We start from the raw sequence: 18558 nt of genomic DNA, 5'->3' as shown, positions 1-18558 counted from the left end.
TGACAAAGCAAAATTACATGGGACTGTTTTAAAGTGGTTGCTTAACACAAAGTACTCTCCACTGGAGACAATATTTAGAAAACATTATGTTGATTTTATTTTAAAAGGCTATCTAGCTCTGAAGTCCCGTGACATCTTCTGTTATTCTTTCTTGGTGGTAACAGTGCACTACAGTAATAATGTATACAATACATGCACATAAAAGCGTATTTTTGCATATACCTTAACAGCAATAGAAGTGCATAGCAGGCAGCCAAGATTTAAGGAATTGCCTCTTTCTCTAACATAGATGAATCAGGTTCCAGGTGGGATTGTACCATTTCTTGGAAACATTTACTTATATTTACCTGTTATTCAACATCAAAATGTAACTGATGAATTAAAACACTCAACATATACTTACAGTGAGGGGCAGGGGCTGTCACATGCTTTAAAAAAAAAAAAAAAAAAAAAAGAGGGGTGGATTCTCCTCTTCTGTATGCCATTATCTGCTCCAGGGTAGTTACAGTAACTCCAGTAGACATACTCAATATTTATACTTGTTTAATTGAGAAGTAACCCTTTTGTTTGTCCTGATGAAATGAAGACTGAGTAAAAACAGGGAAAAGGCGGCACAGTGTGTGTTTCTGCCAGAACTAGAACAGACTAACAGTGGTTAAGGAATGGAGGAAAGAAATCTTTGAGAATTCATGACATTAAAGCGTTAAGGAAAATGAGAGGATATATTCTGATGATTATTCTATTAGTTACCTACTGAAAGAGACTGAATGCTGGGGTACTTTTTGCTGTACTACACATAGTTAGAAATATTCCAGAGAAGATGAACTCTTATGTAGATACACCGTGATTCCATAGCTTAGAAACAGTCTGTCAGGAAAAGCAAGTATACATGAAAATTGCCTTTACAGTAACTGATTAGAACACTCACCGATCTCTCTTCTTTTCTGATTGCCCTACAATTGTTGCATGCATTTGCAGAGAGATACATGTTGACTTGATCAGTCTTACCTTCTTTCAGCATGCCAACTTTTAGACACTTCATGAAGCGGCAGGCTTGGCAGGATTTGCGTCTGCGCTTTGTGATTTCACATTCATTCGTTGCTGGGCAGCTGTATTCTATGTTACCTGTAACGGAAAGTACAGGAAGCAAGAGGTATTCAGAATCACTGACTAACCAACACAATGGATATATGAAGTACGCATACAATTGCTGTTGTGTTACTCTTGATATATTCCAAATGAAAACAGTGCTATAGAAAGGAAGCACCTTTCAAATAAAAATGAAAAGCTGAGTTAAAGCATGAGCTTTTTGACCTTATTTTTTTTTAAATCTAGACAGCTATATGAAAAAAAAAAAAATATACAAACCCACAAATTAATGTGAGCCTGTGTCTGGCTCCATACATGTTCCCTAGCAAAATCCTTCATGTAGGTTATTGCTGCTGGTAGGAGGAAATTTTAGTGTCTGTACCAAGCCGCATCCTTAGGCTCCTAGCCTAAGCACTCTTCACTTCCTTTTTTTCACCAATTTCATCAGTCTTTCTTTGTATAGAATACGAAAACGAGACTGTTGTGTTTTTTTGCACAATCAACTGTAACAGGTACTACAGAGCTTCACCCTTCTCCTTCCACAGCAGCAGGCACAATGTATCAAGCAGGGCTCACCAGCATTGCTACTACCCCATCTGGCATGTTCTACAGCTGCTGCGTCAGGACTCTCAGCCAGGACATCTCCCCTTCTCTCTATACTTTAGACAGAACTGTTGTACTGAGAAGCAGCAGAAATAGGATCATTCCTACCAAGTTGTCGGAATAACAAAAACTGGAGGAGATGCTTGCCTCTGCCTCTCCCAAGTCTCCTTAAGGCCTAGAACAAGCCAGATCCTTAAACGCGAGCCCTGCTGGGCAGAGCAGTGTCTCCATTTTTTTTTTGTTACTGCTTAGTACATATTATTTAGTGTCAAAAATAAGAAAAAAAAAAAAAAAGGCCTGAAAACTAACGGGTAAAATACATATGAGTAATTTTTTTTGTATTTTTTAAAATCACATCTTTGGGTATCCAAGTCCAAATGAGAGAACATCTGTTCCCTTTTGCCCTAGTACCACTGCACTTTTCATGAAACAGCTTAGCTCAGCTTATTCATCTGCCCAGCCAAGCATCCTATTGCCCATGACTACATTCAGTATGACAGACTTTGCAGCAGTCAGAAGTTTCACCAGGAAACTGACTTTTAAATAAAGTATCTTCCCCATCAGCCTGTCACATCTTGCTTTAAAAGTATTTCTTTACTTTCTAACCCTTTCCCCCTGTGATTAAGTGCATTAGTATCTTAATGAAAATGCATTCTGTTTATTGCCCTCTTGGGAAGCAAGAGGTCATCACACCAAATGCATAAATTGTCATCAGAGACAGTCCGAGCATAATTGCAATTTTGCTGCTCCATGTTTGCTGCACTCAGGGTCCGTCAAAGTCCCCTGAAACATGTGCAGGTTCTAATAATTAGCATAGAGTCTGCCTGGGACCACAGCATTGATGAAATATTTCAGAGTTAATCACACTTTGTAAACACTGATTTATATTGACTACCTTTCTCCAGACTGATGTCTCCTCATTAAATATCACATTAGTGGATTGCAGGATTGCACAAAGACTCAAATGCTCAGCAGCTGCTAATTCAACAGGAAGTAATACTTAAACCACTTACATCTATTGAAAATTGGTTAAGTATTTATGATAAAGGAGGTCTGCATGGTGCAATGCATATTCTGCCAATACAACCAGCATACTTTGCACAACCTTTTCAGGCCTTTGTGGGCCTTCTTCCTCCTTAACATTGCTGCATAACTGACTTAGCAATGCTGGTGAGTAAAACAGATCTTGGTATGTCTGAATGCTAATAGTTCTTGCTGACAAAACTCAAACTTCAGTTTAGTCCTCTTCCCCTTCCTTAGCTCCTGAGAAGAAAGCTATTTAAGAAACGGAAGGATACCGTGGGTAGGAAATTCAGCACAACAGTTCCTGCAAAGCTTCTTTCTGATATGCATTAGCAAAATCAGGAAATAACACTTCTGGAAGGATACGTAGGAAAGGATAGTAAGGGTAAGCTTAAAAAAGGATTCACATTGTCCTCTCACACTCTAACGAGGCATTCTTAGTGAGGCACAACCACTACACAGGGAGACCTTCAAAGCCTTTCACAAATTGTATCTAGTTAACTTCATCATATTATAGTAATAAATGTATTACCATCCCTATTTAAAAAAAAAAGAAACAGGGCATCAGAAATGCTTTGCACAAGATCAAAGATATCTTTGCACAAGGTCAGAAATGATCTTGATCAAAAACAAGATCGAGATTACAACACAGAACATCAAGCAGCAAAGCTCTGTACCGAAGCAAGAGGAGCCCTCACACTATAGCCAGAGCACTTGTGCAAAGGCACAGATGACAAAGGCACAGATGTCGACACCAAAAAGTAGTATTCAAAACCGGTAAAATATAAGCAAGATTACTTATTTCCCTAAGTAGATACTTATAATCCATACCCTGACATTTCAGTTTTATGCAAAATCCCGTGAAACACAGCAAGGGTCTGTAGCGTGCATCACATCGTGCACAGACAACATAACTTATTTTTCCTGCAAACTCTTGTCACCTAAATAACTTTAAAATGAGCTATTATTCTAGTCACTTAGATTGCAGTATGTCAGCTTACAGGGGGAATCTTCTCCTATCAATTTAGGCTGCTTTACTTTCACTGTAAAATGTAATTCATTAATGTTCAATCTTAAGTTTTGATATTAGAAAATAAACTTGCAAGGTGTTGGAGAGAGTTCCTCCAATGAACACAGTAGAGTTACAGTAACTGGATTTATTGCTGCAGCAAAGATCCACATCTTACTAACAGCCACAGCTGGTTCCCCTAAAGTGTTCCAGCATCTTAGAACGTGGCTAGACCGCAGCAAGAGTTCAAGGAAACTAACGTTTTGTCACCATTTCACATATGAATGCAGTATTTTATCAAATATCCCCACGAATAGACTTCATTTCTGTCAGTGAGCTTTCCTAAAAAAAAAAAACAAAAAACAAAAAACAAAAAACAAACCCAAACAAACAAACAAAAAAATGACAAAAACCTCATGGAATTTTGCAATGGATATGTACCTGGGTATGTACCATACTCAAAATACATTTTACCTACCACTCAAAGTATTAGTGGATATATTTTTCATAAAAACCTAAATTTACTGCACATTGCAGGTCAGTAGAGCTCTCATAACTTCTTATTTGCTTCTATACACTAAAAATAAAGAAACAGAAATTATTTTAAGAAGTGGTTGGGAATCTGTACAATTTCATTGGTACACTACATCCATTCAAGGTGCTCAGATCTGCATTTTATTTCAATGAGGAAGATTCAGAAGGAAGCTCTACCATGTACTTGTCTACTGCATGATGCTAGAGGCTGAAACTGAGCAGCTAGTAAAAGTTGAGTTTGCCCAGTCCTGTCAACAGTTGGAGAGGTAGCTGTGTTGTACAGTGAACAAAATCAACATGGCAGCTCTGAGTCTTTAAACTGGACTGACAAGAACGATCGAGCAATTTATAATATCTCCTGGCTGGTTTTCAGAAAGGACTGGGCTCTGATTACTTATTTGAGAGTCTTTTGTACAATTAGTTTGCAGGCAATATAATTTTCTCACTTACTCTTTAATAGAATCATGCGGCTAGCTGGCTGATAGAGTAACAGCATATACGTAAAACTCCCGCCTGAAGTGCCAGGGGATAATTTGTATATTCCTTTCAGTAGCGTAATGGACTTTTACAGTTTGGCAGTTAAAGGGCTGAGTAATGTAAATTAGTATGACGTTTGAAAATAAAAATATATGTCAAATCTTCACTCCCCAAACACACTGCCCTGTGCTATAATAATACAAAGGGATTTATGCCAGCCTGAGTCCCTTTTCTCTCCTCATACACTGAGGAATGTTTATTTAAAAACAGTTCCTTTTTTCTACTAATTTGTTAAATTTTATTATCTCAGCCAAAAGATGAGAAAATACTTCTAATACTCTGTGCAGCTAACACACAAGAGCAACTGACTCACTAAAAATATGATGCCATTTAATCTTGAGATAGCAGGTGAACTACTAAAACTTACGCTGCATAACCGGCTCTCTGGTTTTAGATGCTTCAGACTGTCAGATCTTTGCACACAGCTTGAGGATAACTGGGCCAAGATACCATTTTTTTCATCTCATAGATGAGGTTTGGAAGTTATCTGAATGAGATGTAGAGTCAGAGTACACTTTTAATGGTACAGGGACTTACTCGACGGCTTTACAAGCCAGGCAATCGACTGGACTTAGCCAAGATTCTTGAGCCCATTTTGGCCATTTCTTGCAAAGAAGTGACAGTGCCACTCAAGGTAACAGAAGAGGAGTGAGAACCATGACAAAGAAGAGGCCACTGAAAGCACTGGGCCTTATGCCTTGGCATCTTATCCCAAATGAAGTTATTGTCATCAACAGTTACAACTTTAGAACCTCACAGATATCAAGAGTGCAAAGCTGGCTCTAGAAACTGGCTCCACTCTGTGGGACAGGCTGAAACAGGGGTCTCTCTCCCAGAAATACTGACAAGAATAGAAGCTGCAGACAGCAATTCTTAGCAGCAGCTTTATTTCCCTTTTCACACTGCGACATTTGATATTATAACACTGAAGATGTAAAAGGATTACTATGAGCTATTGGAATATGCTCAGAAAATCTCTGGATGAGTAAAAGACATGAGGAAGACTGAGATACAGGGTGAAAATGTGTTTGAAAAGAGTAGCCATGAGCCACTTACAAAAGCAGGAGGAATGCTTAAGATATCAGTATTGAAACTTTTACTGTGTGGGAATGTAGGTCCAGAAGAAAAAAAAAAAAAAAAAAAAAGAAAAAAAAAGAGCAAACGAACAGAAGGGAATTAATTATTCCTTCAATGTAATAATTGTATGCTATAATCAGCTCATGAAACTGTATTTCAGTATCTCTTTGTTTATATCCAATAACACCCCATTTTTCTCCCAAACTTTCTCTTTGAGCTTCTGTAACCTAATACCTTTTTTCAAAAACTTGTATTTAAAAAGCAAGTGTTCTCATTATTCTTAATAGAGGCTACTGCATCACTGGATTTAAGTCTTTCTGCAGTAAGGTTTACCCCAGGTACCACCTTCATGCTCTATTTTCCTGGGTGACAGACCCAAAGGAATACACCTGCTTGTCTGTGGACTGGCATGCATGAAAACTCTGGATAAATGAAAGGTAGCCAGGATTACAGCCATAGGTCTTCTGGGAATTAATAAAAGAGAAGTCTTAGAGAGACAGCAGAATCTAAGCCAACACAGAGAGTGAATTACAGTATGTTAAGTCACACCTTCATATGTAATCCAACCAGAACAGAAAAGAATACTTCCTGAGAAACTGAGGAGAAATAAGTGCTGTTGGAAATAAAGAGTAACAGGCTAACTTAGAAAAGAAGGATAGAGAAGAAGTCCCAGATGGACTTAAAAATGTAGTTGATGTTTATAGGTCTCAGCAAAGCTGAACGGAGGAAAGTAAAAATATTTTCTCTCAGGTTAAAGTTCCAGTTCTTGCAGACTCTGGTTCCTGCTTTGCACTCAGAACTCAACTGAATTTAAGTCTGAGTAAGTATTTTCAACAAGTAAAAGTACTCTTATTGATAAGGTTTCAGAAATGGGGTGAGGTTGCAATGAGGTTGGATTTGAACGTAACTGAATCCAGTTTTGGCTGACAAATCCTTAGATGGATTCACCTGATACTGTAGATAGCTCCATGAATTATAGACCTATGAATTCTGCTACACGTCATCTGGAGCTGATTAAGGCTACAGTTGACTGTATTCACGATTTTTCACCTAGATGACTTCAGAAACTATTGCCCACATAGAGTTACAGAACATTTAAAAATTTGGTTCCTAAATGTCTCAAATATTTTTTTAAGATGTATGAAGGATTATGCTTATGTCTCTGTTGCTTGTGTTGCCTTTTCTGTTACAACAAGAAACTCAGGAGAAGCAGCTAGTTTTTAAATAACTCTACAGTGTAAGGTGGTGTTCGACAGCCAGCGTAAAAGTACATTTTAAATGAAATCACTATGTTGAGTAGCGTAAAAGAAGCCAGTGTGCTATGTTACTGAACTATAATATACTTAGAACTTCTAAAATGCATTTTTTTATTTCTTTTTCTTTTATTCCTAGAAAGCAACATGAATGGAGATTTAAAACGAAAATGTAAAGGTGATGCGTGACATTTTTGCATCAGCCTCTAACTTTAGGTAGATGGCTTTCCAGCATCATAAAAACCACCATAATTTTCAATATGATGCTGATATTAGGGGATGTTAAATGACACCTGTAAGGGCCCGACTACCTTTGATTCCCACTGAAGTCAACTTCTTTATCTTCAACAGAAATGAAGGGCATTTAGGTCATCTTAAGAGAGAATCAACGCTTTGGAGACACAAATAGAACTGATCCCCTGCCACCTGGGAGTCACTGAAGAGTTGTCCAAGTCAGAAAGACTGAACCATCTACATTTTGTCCCTAGTGGTATTTTACCTAGGTCGATTTTGATACATCCTACCAAGGTAGCGTGGAAAACTGCCATTGTTTGTTTATGAGCACACAGAACATCTCGGTCTGTAAAGCTGCAAACCAAATGAATTTCACAGCAGTAAAAAAAAAGTCATTAAAAAAGTTATAGAAAGATTAAAATAAATCACTTGCTAGCTGAGGCTTCACATGTCTCTAGTTTCGAAGTAGACAGAGTTTCTTAAGTAGGCTGGAAGCTTTCAGAGATGTTTATAACAAATAGACATCCAGACTGAGTTACAACGGCATTGATACATACCACGGTACCAGTACTATTTGTAAACCACACCTCTTTCTGAATATTTCTGATGGGTTCAAAATAGCCATGCACAAATCAGGATGCTCATTCTTATTCCCTAATAATCTAAATGCAGCATATAATTTACAAGGCTATAAGGAAAGCAGAGATCGTAAAAAGGACAGAACCATCTGTATACTTTTAAACTTCTTTCTGGTTCTCAAATTTCAGTGTGTTTATATTTTATTGTCTCATCTTGTTTGGCTGCCATAGTTACACAATGACATTACGACAGGATTAAAAGACACGTTGGAAGGAATTAAAAATACTTGCTCACTAGTTTGGTTGGCCTGTAGGCACAGAGAAATCAGGGGAAAAGGGAAGATATCTATCATTGCTTGCTTAAAATATTCTTTGAAAGAAATGCTGATGCGCAGACTTTCACTTATATAAGGAAAGCGAATGATTTAATCAGGTAATGATGGATTCAGGTGACATTTAGTGTTAGGTTCACTGGAGGGCTGCCATCTTTGCACCAGAGCCAAGGTCCACAGCCTATTGCACCTAGATGCAAGCCTCCACCCTATCTTTCTATAAAAAAATATAATCTTAGCTACCAGCAAAGATGCTGAAAAGCCATAAAATCTTACTTAATTTGCTTTCATTTCCTCCACAAAAATGATGTGCAGTATTACAGGAGTCAGCTTTGAGAGATGCAAATTAACCCTTGGAAGCCACTTTCGTCACATGCAACTTCGAATCAAACTTTATGTTGCCCATTTTAAAAGTCACCTTATCTGAATTTACATAGCTAGTTCTAACTTTCCTGATTAAAACTTCCTGATTAAAAAAAAAAAAAAAATATATATATATATTTACTGTAAAGTGTTTGCACATTTACAGATCCAATTGGCTCAGTAATGGGTAACCACTCTAAAAAGGGTTGAAAAACCTGAACACCGAAGGGATTAAAACCAACTTTGAGTAACCAAAAGTATAAAGCAGTTTAATCTAGCTCCTAGTTTGGGCAGGCTTTGAAGACCATAGGAACTACGCTGCTGCAGAACTGTAGAGCTGAAGGCTCTTAGGTGCTCAGCATAAAATGCAATGGTAGATTGGGTCTAGTTCACGTAATGACCAAAAAGACAACAGTATTCCCAGGACGGAATACTTCTTTTGTGTGGTAAGAGACATGGACAGGCAACAACTCTCAGGGATAAAGCTCTTAAATGAGACAGTGAGGGTATGACTGCAAGGCTTCTTACTACCATCGCTTTACTTACCCTGTGTATAAAGAGAAGATTGCTGTCTCAATATTGCTCATCCAACAGTTTTTCCTTAAAAAATAAACATATAAACAAAAAAACAAAGCCCAAGAACTACAAAGACTACTGAATGCAAAACGTTTTAGCTTTTGTGGGGAAAATTCAAACACTGTCCAAGGAAATAATAAGTAAGCTCTGACACTTCTGCAACAAGCCTTACCAGGAAGGTAACATATCAATACCTAGGCTTTTCACACTGCCTTTTCATGCTAGTTTAAAGAGTCCAAAGGCAACAGTCCTGAAGATTTGGAAGGAGGAAGGAAGGAAGTTGTGTAGATGCAGGTCATTATTTTAGAGAGATGAAGGCTAAAATAGAACAAAATAGTAAACTATCTTTGAATCTGTAAGTCCTATTATCCTTCTACTGAAAGCAAGAATACCATTTCAATCCACTTTCGGAAATGTTGAAGTTACAGGTACTGAGTAATTACATATTATTAATGCAAAATGTGTACTTACTAGTCTTTATGATAACTGAGCAAATAAAAATGATGAGAAATGTATTTACACTAAATATTCACTACAAAATATCTAGTAAGTACAAGACCTCGGTGCTGAACACAAGACTTTGCACCCAGCTGACAACTGAAAATTCTTTTTTTCTCTCCTTCTTTTAACGAAAGCTTGGAGTTTTCGAGATAACACAGTGCACAGCAAAAACTGTGGAGAGACCCTAAAAATCAATGGACCTGTAACTATTTTTAGACGTTGCTATTTTTTACTATCCCTGATGTTAAGCCAATTTTGGGGAGATTTGGCAGTGTGAGTGTTTCTGTGACACATTTGCAATCAGCCACCATGTAAATTATCCCAGAAGCAAACTGAGAGCTGAGTTGAGCTGCTGCGGCTGAGCAGAGAGAACATCCAGTTCTCCCATCCCTTTTATGTCACAAGAGGGGTCAGAACGTCATTAGATTCTACTACGACCTAAGAAGACACCGATTTTATATACTGAGCTGTTTTTTTGGTGGGTTTTGTTCTGGTTTTTTAGCCAGGTAATTTCTTATTTCTAATTTTTTCTAATATTATTGATTTTTATCATAACCTAGGCATTCTTTACCACAGCCCCAAATGTATTTCTGTGCTATGTTAAAAATACATATTCCAAAAAGACAAAATTACTCCTTCTTATAATTCAAGACAGGGTTCATTTAATTTCTTGACTTTCAAGAAAATTAGCAGGGATTGCAAGAGGCAGGAAGAAGAGGAGAAATCCATCAGCCAGGAACAGACATTTTTTAGACTGAATTGCTGTCATCTGAAAGGGAATGATAATCTCCGTTACCCTTAAAAACAGGTGTAAACATTAGAGCAGAATTTCCCCTCATGTAAGGGGCCACTAGGTATTCTGTGATGCTCTTCAATTCTGTCTTATATAAAAGATTCTGGTGGTGTACAGATACTGTGCTGGCTCTATGAACAGCTGCCTGTCGCTTTCACCTACTGAGATTTCAAAAGACTCCTTTGAAATGGAAAGAATGGAAAGACTCCCATTGACTTAGTGGAAAGGACATCAGGCCTGACGTGAACACAAGATGTGCTTCATAATCTAACTTTATCAGCTCAGCTTTGCTCTCACTGAAGTCAGAGCAGTTTTGCCCGTGACTTCAACAGGAGTAGCACTTAGGTTCTACAAGTCTGAGCTAATTTAGTAACTCATGAATGATGAACAAGAAAGGTTTGGTAAGTCAAACGTTCTTTTTCACTGAATCTATAATTAAGTACTCATCACAATTAAATTATTAGCATTTAAAATAAGCAATTCTTTGAGCCAAGACACATCACCCTTACATATGCACAGTTACAATATTTGAATCTGCAGGTAGTCTGGTTTACTATTCTGTATTTATAAATTTCTTGGGTTTTTTCTGTTTTCTTATTTGCAGTTATGCAGTAAGCAACTTATTTTAAAAACAAGCAGAAAAAGAATGTGATATGAACCAGGAAGTGAAATGGTACAGGGAAGAACAACCTCTAGGAACACTAGGAATTAATTCTATCATTTAGAGCAAAAAACACCACAGGGGAATTATTCTTCATGCAAGCTTAAAGGTAGAATTTGCCCATTCAAAACATGAGAAGTACCTTTTTCTTATATACTTCTTGTCACCTACCACAATCCATGGTTTGATTCACCGAAGTAAGTAGCTTCCGCTATTTTGATAGGTATCTGAAAACTCTTAGTAGTTGTGTCAGTTTAGCCAGCACCATTACTGAAGACACTGCCATGACATTATGATGGTAACATACTTCATATTCTTAGTTTCTTCGTTATTGCTTTTCCATTCGATGCTTGGTTTTGCCTTACTGCATTTTTTTTTTTTTTTTTTGTCTTCACAGCACTGTCACCTGCTGATGCAGCTAGTGCTCTAACCGTACTGGGACTTTTTGCACAGCTGCCAGTTCTAACTTGAGCTGCGTGCCCAAGTCCAGGTTGCTAATCTGGAGAATGACATCCCTGTCTTGTGCTTCCCTGCCCAGAAACTTGCTGTCTGTGATGCGGTGTAAAATTGCAGGCTACCTATTACTGCCAGAAGTCAACATTTTAATCAGTTAACATTTCTGTGGCATTTTTTCATGCTCAAAATACAACTAAAATAATCATGCATCAGTTCAGTTCTGTAGGACAGCTATTACATAGCAATTAAATATCATTTATAAAAAGAGAGTTACTAGTTGAAGTTAGTGCTTAAAGTTTAGCAACCACAAAACACAAATTGTTTCAGTGGAAATATCTTTTGAGCTTTTCTGAAAATGTTTTTGAAGGTCAAGTGAAATCACCTACCTCTTTTTTTACTTTTCCAACACAAAGACTTGAAATGAGCATACTGTTTCTGCATATGCACTCATTTTACATATGAACCCAGGCCACTAAGAATCTTCGCGGGTATGTTTGTTTATCGATTGCAAACATTGTAACACTCAGCTCCATTAGAACAACTGAAGTCTAATGTTTCTTTTTAGTGGCTATACGGCCATCATAAAATGGGTACTTCATGCTGGAAGAAGGCCCAAATCCCCCAGTAGTAAAATGGATGAGAGGAGAATAAAATGGCCATTGCCTCAGCAATGGATAAATTAAAATAACATTCATTATTTTTCCTTATTAAGTTTACAATAAATACGAAGTACTGTATTTAAGAAATCTTGACCAAATGTTTCAAATTTTGGGTTATGTAAAATTACAAAGTGAAACTAACTTTATGCTCCTTATCATAACTCATTTTTAAAAAGAAAAGTATACCATCAGATTACATTGTCTTTCCTGAGAATTCCAGATGCTCAACATCTATGAAAACCAAGCAGGTTTTATTGAGGAGCTTAAATTTGGACTTAGCAACCTAATTTTAGTCTCTGAAGTTTGAATTTAATTTAATGTGACACTATATTCCTGTACAGGCCAAGCTTGGCCTCATGTTCTTTAAATAAAGCACCTTCAATTTTACTTGAAAGGATGATATCTAAATCAAAGTAGAAGGTTATTTTGTCTCCATTGGTTCTGAAGCTAGAACAAGTGGTCATGCAAGTTATCCTATTCATACTAATTTATGCCAAAATATGTGGCATATTTGTAACAGGTATCAAGAGCAGATTAGTACAAAGTACTGGGCAGAGACCAAAAGCTGCCAACTTACTCTCCTTAGAATGTGATCTTACAGATATTTGTTGAACCTGTTTAAGGCCACTGCATATCATATGGGTGAAAGACCATTTATTAATACACTGATATGCACAAAGCACTACGCCACTGCATTTTGTTCCAATTTTAAATGCACTAGTGCTTTAACAAAAATAAACCGGATTTCTGTAACAATTTAAGTACGGTAGTGGTGTAACTAGGAGCAAAATGCAAGCACGATCCCTGTGTGCCAGCCACAAGGTGTGTTTAAGAGGCATCCATGACAACCTTCAGAAAATAATCAGTTTTCTTTACAACAATCATTTACGGGAATCCATGAGAAACTCATACAGAAAACAAATCTGAATGTGCACCGGATGGCTCCAGTGTTTTTCTGTTTTTCATAATCAAAATAAACGTGGCAATGGGCTTAACATGACAGACAGAACTCCCAAAGAAGCCCAAAGGGGTTTTTTCATGAGTAACATCCGTAGGACCAAACACTATGAAGAATGAAAAGGTACAGTCTGAAGTCCTATCAGGATTTAGTCAAGGACTGTACTATTTTGCTTTGAGCAAAAGAAAGAAAAGATGTTTAAAGAATAACCAACCTTGAATTGTCCTCTTGAAGAAAGCCTTGCAGGCCTCGCAGGAAGCCACTCCATAGTGGTACCCTGATGCAATATCACCACACACCAAACACAGTCTTTTGGGCATCGAGTTCAGCATATATTCACACTTGGTCTGTGAATCTTCAGCGATGGTACTGGAGCAGTCGTCATACCGTTTCCTGACCGGCCCGTTGCCCCCAAGCCCTGTGGCCGAAGGGTAGAGGGGAGGTGAGTCCAGCCCGTTCTGATGTCCATTCATGGTGGAACTGTAGCTCCCGCTGGCGTCTGAGGAGCCACCAGGGCTGTGGTGGTTGATGCTGTCCGTCAGAGAGGCAGGGCTCGACGGTTCCGTCTTGATGTACGACGAACAGCTAGAATCAATGTGTCGATCTTTGCTTGACATTCTGCAGAGAAGCCTGTAGTGGGGAGAGAGAGAAAGAAGAATCTGTGTATTAAAGACAGTGCTCTTTAAGGCTGCTCTGGAAGGGTTAGGGACTGCACATCATTCATTCATTAGTCAATACCTCTTGTTCTACATGAAGGTAATCAGCATAAGGGCATGACAGAGCTTTGTCAAAGCTCCAGACAGGCAGTAAACAAAAACTTTAGAGACCAAATCCCTCTGTTGTCCCCTCCACCTGCCCTCTAGGCTACATATCAACTTCACATCAACTCTAAATTCTGAACTTGTCATCTAGCGGGTCAAAAAAATTTAAAAAATCCTATTAGATGACTTGGCTATTAAATGTCTTCCTTTTTACATTGGTATTTTCTTTCTGTAAACTCCATCATTATCAGGAACAAATATTTCCAAGTTTGATCACATAAATGTTCTGCTCTGTAATTAATATTTGTCGAGACACTTGAGTAAAACACATATCCATCATCTATTGATCTGATCCCAGAATTGAAGAGCAAGTTTCCCACAGTCTTTTTTTTTTTCTTTATTAATATTGCTTTATTATAGATACAGCTATTTAGTAACAGAGTAGCACATCAGCTGGGAACTCTAACAAATAATTAAGGCTGGACTCCATTTTCACAAAATCTAAGTGAAATGATTCATCAGCTCTGGCTGCAATTACTTTCTAGCCATTATCCTCTATAGGATCTGACATTTTACGTGTTCCATTCTTGCATTAAAAAAAATACATTAGAGGAAATTTTAGATAGAAGTTCTGTCTTTCAGAAGGTGAGATTCTGTCTTACTTCTCAGTTCTCACATTTTCAGAATTAAGCATCTGAAATAAAACCATATAACATTTGATCTGACAAATTAGTGCTTTCTATGGGGCGGCGGGGGGGGTGGGGGTAGGGCAGAAGAATCTTTGTCTATTCCATTCTCAAGTTTTTTATTATTTTTAAACATATTTTAGGGAGCACAAGGGACAAAAATAATCAAATAATAATTAGAAAGCTCCAAATCAGATGCTGTCTTTATTTTCTACAGATGTGATTATGAGACCACAGTAGCAAAAGGCCTACCCAGCATCTTCCTGGCAGTACTCTCAGAAGCTGCCAAAGTACAGATGACAGTTATGAGCATTTCTCTCAAAACATTTTCAGCAGAAAAGCAACCACCCCATAAAGCCATCTACCTGGAGCTATAGATTCATGCTTTCAAAGCAAATGCATGAGTCCAGACAATTTGACTGACTTAACTTTCTAAAGTCATTTTTGAGATCTTGTCTTCACTTTTTCACCTTTTTGTGTTTAAAAAAAAAAAAAAAAAACCAAAAAACAAAACCAAACAAAGAAAACAAAAAAACCCCCAATTTCTACTGCAAGATCTGGAATCAAATTCACCAATTCACAAATCCAGAGAGTTGGCTTCCTCTCCAATGAGGGTAAGCGAGACCAAACCCTGACCCTTTATTAAAAATATCTGCTTAGGATGAGATTTACCCTAAAATCGGTGCCCATGAATCTTATTTAGGACCTCTCAATTGTTGTGTTTTTTACTGTAAAATTCTATTGAAAACAAGCGACACGTACATTTGGAAAAGAGCCAGATAGATGTGCAGAAATGTTACCCTCCAAACTTAAAATCAGTACTTATTTGGGGAGGGGGAAGGAGCAAGCTATCTGGTGTCAGCAAATAAACCAAGGAAATGGGAAGGTTAAAGCCGTGAAAATATCTTATTACATTGGACCACCTGCTTGTGTTGTCCTTTCCTCAAGAACTGGAGGGGGGGAAATCCCCTTGCCAGCCTGCAGGAGCGTGTGCCTTTTCTTCTGCATCTGCTGCCTTGTAGCCGTCACTGTTAATGAGTGCTGTAATTAATAGATAGCTCTCTCTTGTCTCTCTACTTGCACTCTGGGCTAAGCACTTTTCTCAAGTCAACATTTGAAAGAAAGCGGGTCGGCACTGACTTACAGCAGCTCTGTGAATTCCTTTTAATTTAGAGCACTTACACCACCACTCCACTTATTACCTTATAATTACTGGACCGCTCTCACATACATTATGATCTTAGACTAGAGTTAGAAGTTATTAGGGTACTAAAACATGGTGTCTCTCTGTCTCTCTCTCCCTTTCTTTGACACTGAATTTTATACAGCTACGATTAAAAATATCAATTAACTTTCACATTCTACCAACTTATTTTTTACATTATTTTTCTATACACTAACGCTAAGGTCCTTTTATTGACTAAACAGGTACTTGGTCTTCTTTTCACCTCCGTGCTGCTGAGACTCCACATATCAAGTCTCAAAATACAGCAAGAGGAGTCACTGCCTACAGTCTGTCATAACCAGCTTGATGGCACGTTCTTGCCTAAGACTCCTGCTGCCGATTTTTTTTTCTAATTTGTGCAATAATGAGCTCGAATGTCACCCTTCCCTTCCCAGAAAAAACATTTGCAATTCATTAGTTGCCCAAATGCATGCTGTCTTAGCCAGTGCAAAAGTGGATATCTCCCACTCCAAGCGGTCAGAACCAAAATACCATCTCAGTTGTACAAGCATTAAAATCTGATCACCAGTGTTGCTTAGGCTAAAGCCAGTCTGCTGATGCTTCTGATGTAGTAGTTTCTGGTACTAACCAAGACAGAGCTGCTTTTGGCTACAGCTTAAACAGTACAGACTGGACTGGTGCATGCTGGCAAAGCACAAATGCAGTTAAAACATTAACCATTCCAAGGAAAAGCAAAAACAACAGTGCCTGCCTCTGAGAACAAAAACTTTCTCCCGAAAGAAGGTGAACCAGAGACAAGGCTGGGTACTAGCTGTGGGTGGGCAACAGACACCTACTGCCTTCACTCCTTCGTTACTGTACCACATCTGAACGAAAGTAATTCAAGAGCCATCTTATACGGATGGCAGGTGGGACCACCATCAAATTATCATGCTGAACATTTGGAATAATGCCTAAGCTAGATCTCTGTAAAATCCCTCCCTCAGTTCCCTCCTAATTACTACTTAGCTCGTTACACTGAAGAATTCCTAGACACCATTGCATTATAGTCTAAAACTACGGTTGGAGCTTAATTCTCTCTTCCTCTCTGTGTCTGAAATTCTACAGCTCTATTATTCAAGCCTGAAATATTCACAACTATCTATAAATTCAATTGTCAGCCGGTGGGTTTTATTCTAGACCTCACTTCAATCTAAAATTAGAGGCACTAAAATTCACATTAACTCTAAGAGGAATGTAGTGAAAAAGACTTTATTTCAAAAGAACACCTTTTTGTCAGAAAGAGCTATTTTCAAGATGATGGCTTTATCTGCATTCAAAGAGAATAAGCCCAATTCCACATTGTGCTGTTAATGCAAAATTTTTAGGTCACATTGGATTAATAAAAATCTAAATTTAGTTAAGGTTTATGAATAGAAATAACATGTGTCATATAAAAACGTACAGTATTTATTTTAAAGCCTTGGTGGGGTTGTTTTTTTTTTCTTTACTAGATTTTAAGTCAAATAAATGGCAGCTCCATTTGTGGTGGGCTCTTCTCAGGTAAGTTTTCTAACAGCTAGTAGCTCCTGGGTAAATTTTCTTTTCAATAACTTTAAGGAAAGTAACTAATTGGCTCTAGAAGCATTTCCATGCCCATATACAAGAGAAACTATACAGGGTGCTGCAAGCCTCGAGTAATATGCAATATATAGCATGGCTCTTCACATCTCTACTGAATTTTCTTCACAACTTCTTTACTTAAGTAAGACCTGAAGCCAGTCGCTGCTGGCAGAAAGGTACAATGACAGAGCACTTCAATGTGCAGCTCCTGTTTAAAATGGTCTTAAACAATAGCGAATAAATTGTAATGCTGTGTGCTTATGAAAGGTTGAATATATTAAGAATTTATTAATGCAATCACATTCATATTTCCATCTACCTGCCACATTACTAATGATATTGACAGTGCTGACACTGGCTAAATCAGTATCAATATACAAGTGTAAAAATTAACTGCATCTGATTACAGTATATAGCCTTAAAAAAGAAAGCCTTCCCATTCGAGGCACTGGAAGCTCTTTATATTCCATCCATACATGCAACTGGTTCAGAAAGTTACTTTTCCCTCATCTCCTTTATTACCAATACCTAAAGGAGGTCAAAACAACACGCCAATACTTCATAATCTGTGAACACATTTCATGCTCGCTTTTCAAGTAGAAAAAGCTCTGCTTACAGCATCATGTGCTACTTCAGAGCTGTGCTGGTGGTTTCAGTGACAGTAATAATTAGTCACAATAATTAGAGTGAGCACCTTTATTATAGCCCAACACAAAAGTCCACTTTTACCTGCACACGAAGCTTTTCTTTTCTTGAAGAGAGAATTACCCTATTTCCATAAATGTCAGAATAGGTTGTTAGCAGTTGACATTTTTAATGACAGCTACTACGCGGGAGCATCAGCAAGGCAGGTGTTATTATGCACACCTAGGTACTTTTTACGCTAACAGTGTAATCCATCTGATTTTCCTCCAATACATTCCTCTAACTCACATGGATGCCAACCAAAAAGGTCTTCAACTTGTTAGCCTCATACTTTAACTCTGAAAACCAATGCATGGAAGTAAGACTTGGCCTAGGTGACACAGTAAGTCTGTAGCAGAGTCAGGAACGGAAGCCAGCTCCCTGCTTTGACCATAAAGACCAC

At 37.9% G+C, this 18558-nt stretch overlaps 1 protein-coding gene across 5 annotated transcripts in view; it reads right to left on the bottom strand.

The window, feature by feature from the left end:
- ESRRG (estrogen related receptor gamma) overlaps window positions 1–18558 on the bottom strand; it is a gene marked incomplete at its 5' end in the record, with an annotated part of 376019 nt that overhangs the window by 114690 nt on the left and 242771 nt on the right. For 4 of the 5 annotated variants that reach the window (XM_082305838.1, XM_082305837.1, XM_082305839.1 and 1 more), the window contains 2 exons: window positions 1009–1125; window positions 13451–13866. In XM_082305838.1, coding sequence (XP_082161964.1) covers window positions 1009–1125; window positions 13451–13866 — 533 coding nt within the window. Of the gene's footprint in view, window positions 1–1008; window positions 1126–13450; window positions 13867–18558 lie in introns of those variants that run through there. The other variant, XM_082305841.1, reaches the window with a different exon arrangement.

The sequence above is a fragment of the Platalea leucorodia genome (assembly GCF_965183815.1).
Source record: "Platalea leucorodia genome assembly, chromosome: 3".
Classification (NCBI taxonomy): Eukaryota; Metazoa; Chordata; class Aves; order Pelecaniformes; family Threskiornithidae; genus Platalea; species Platalea leucorodia.
The sequence above is the reverse complement of the archived record's forward strand: the minus strand, read 5'-3'. Positions and strand labels throughout refer to the sequence as shown.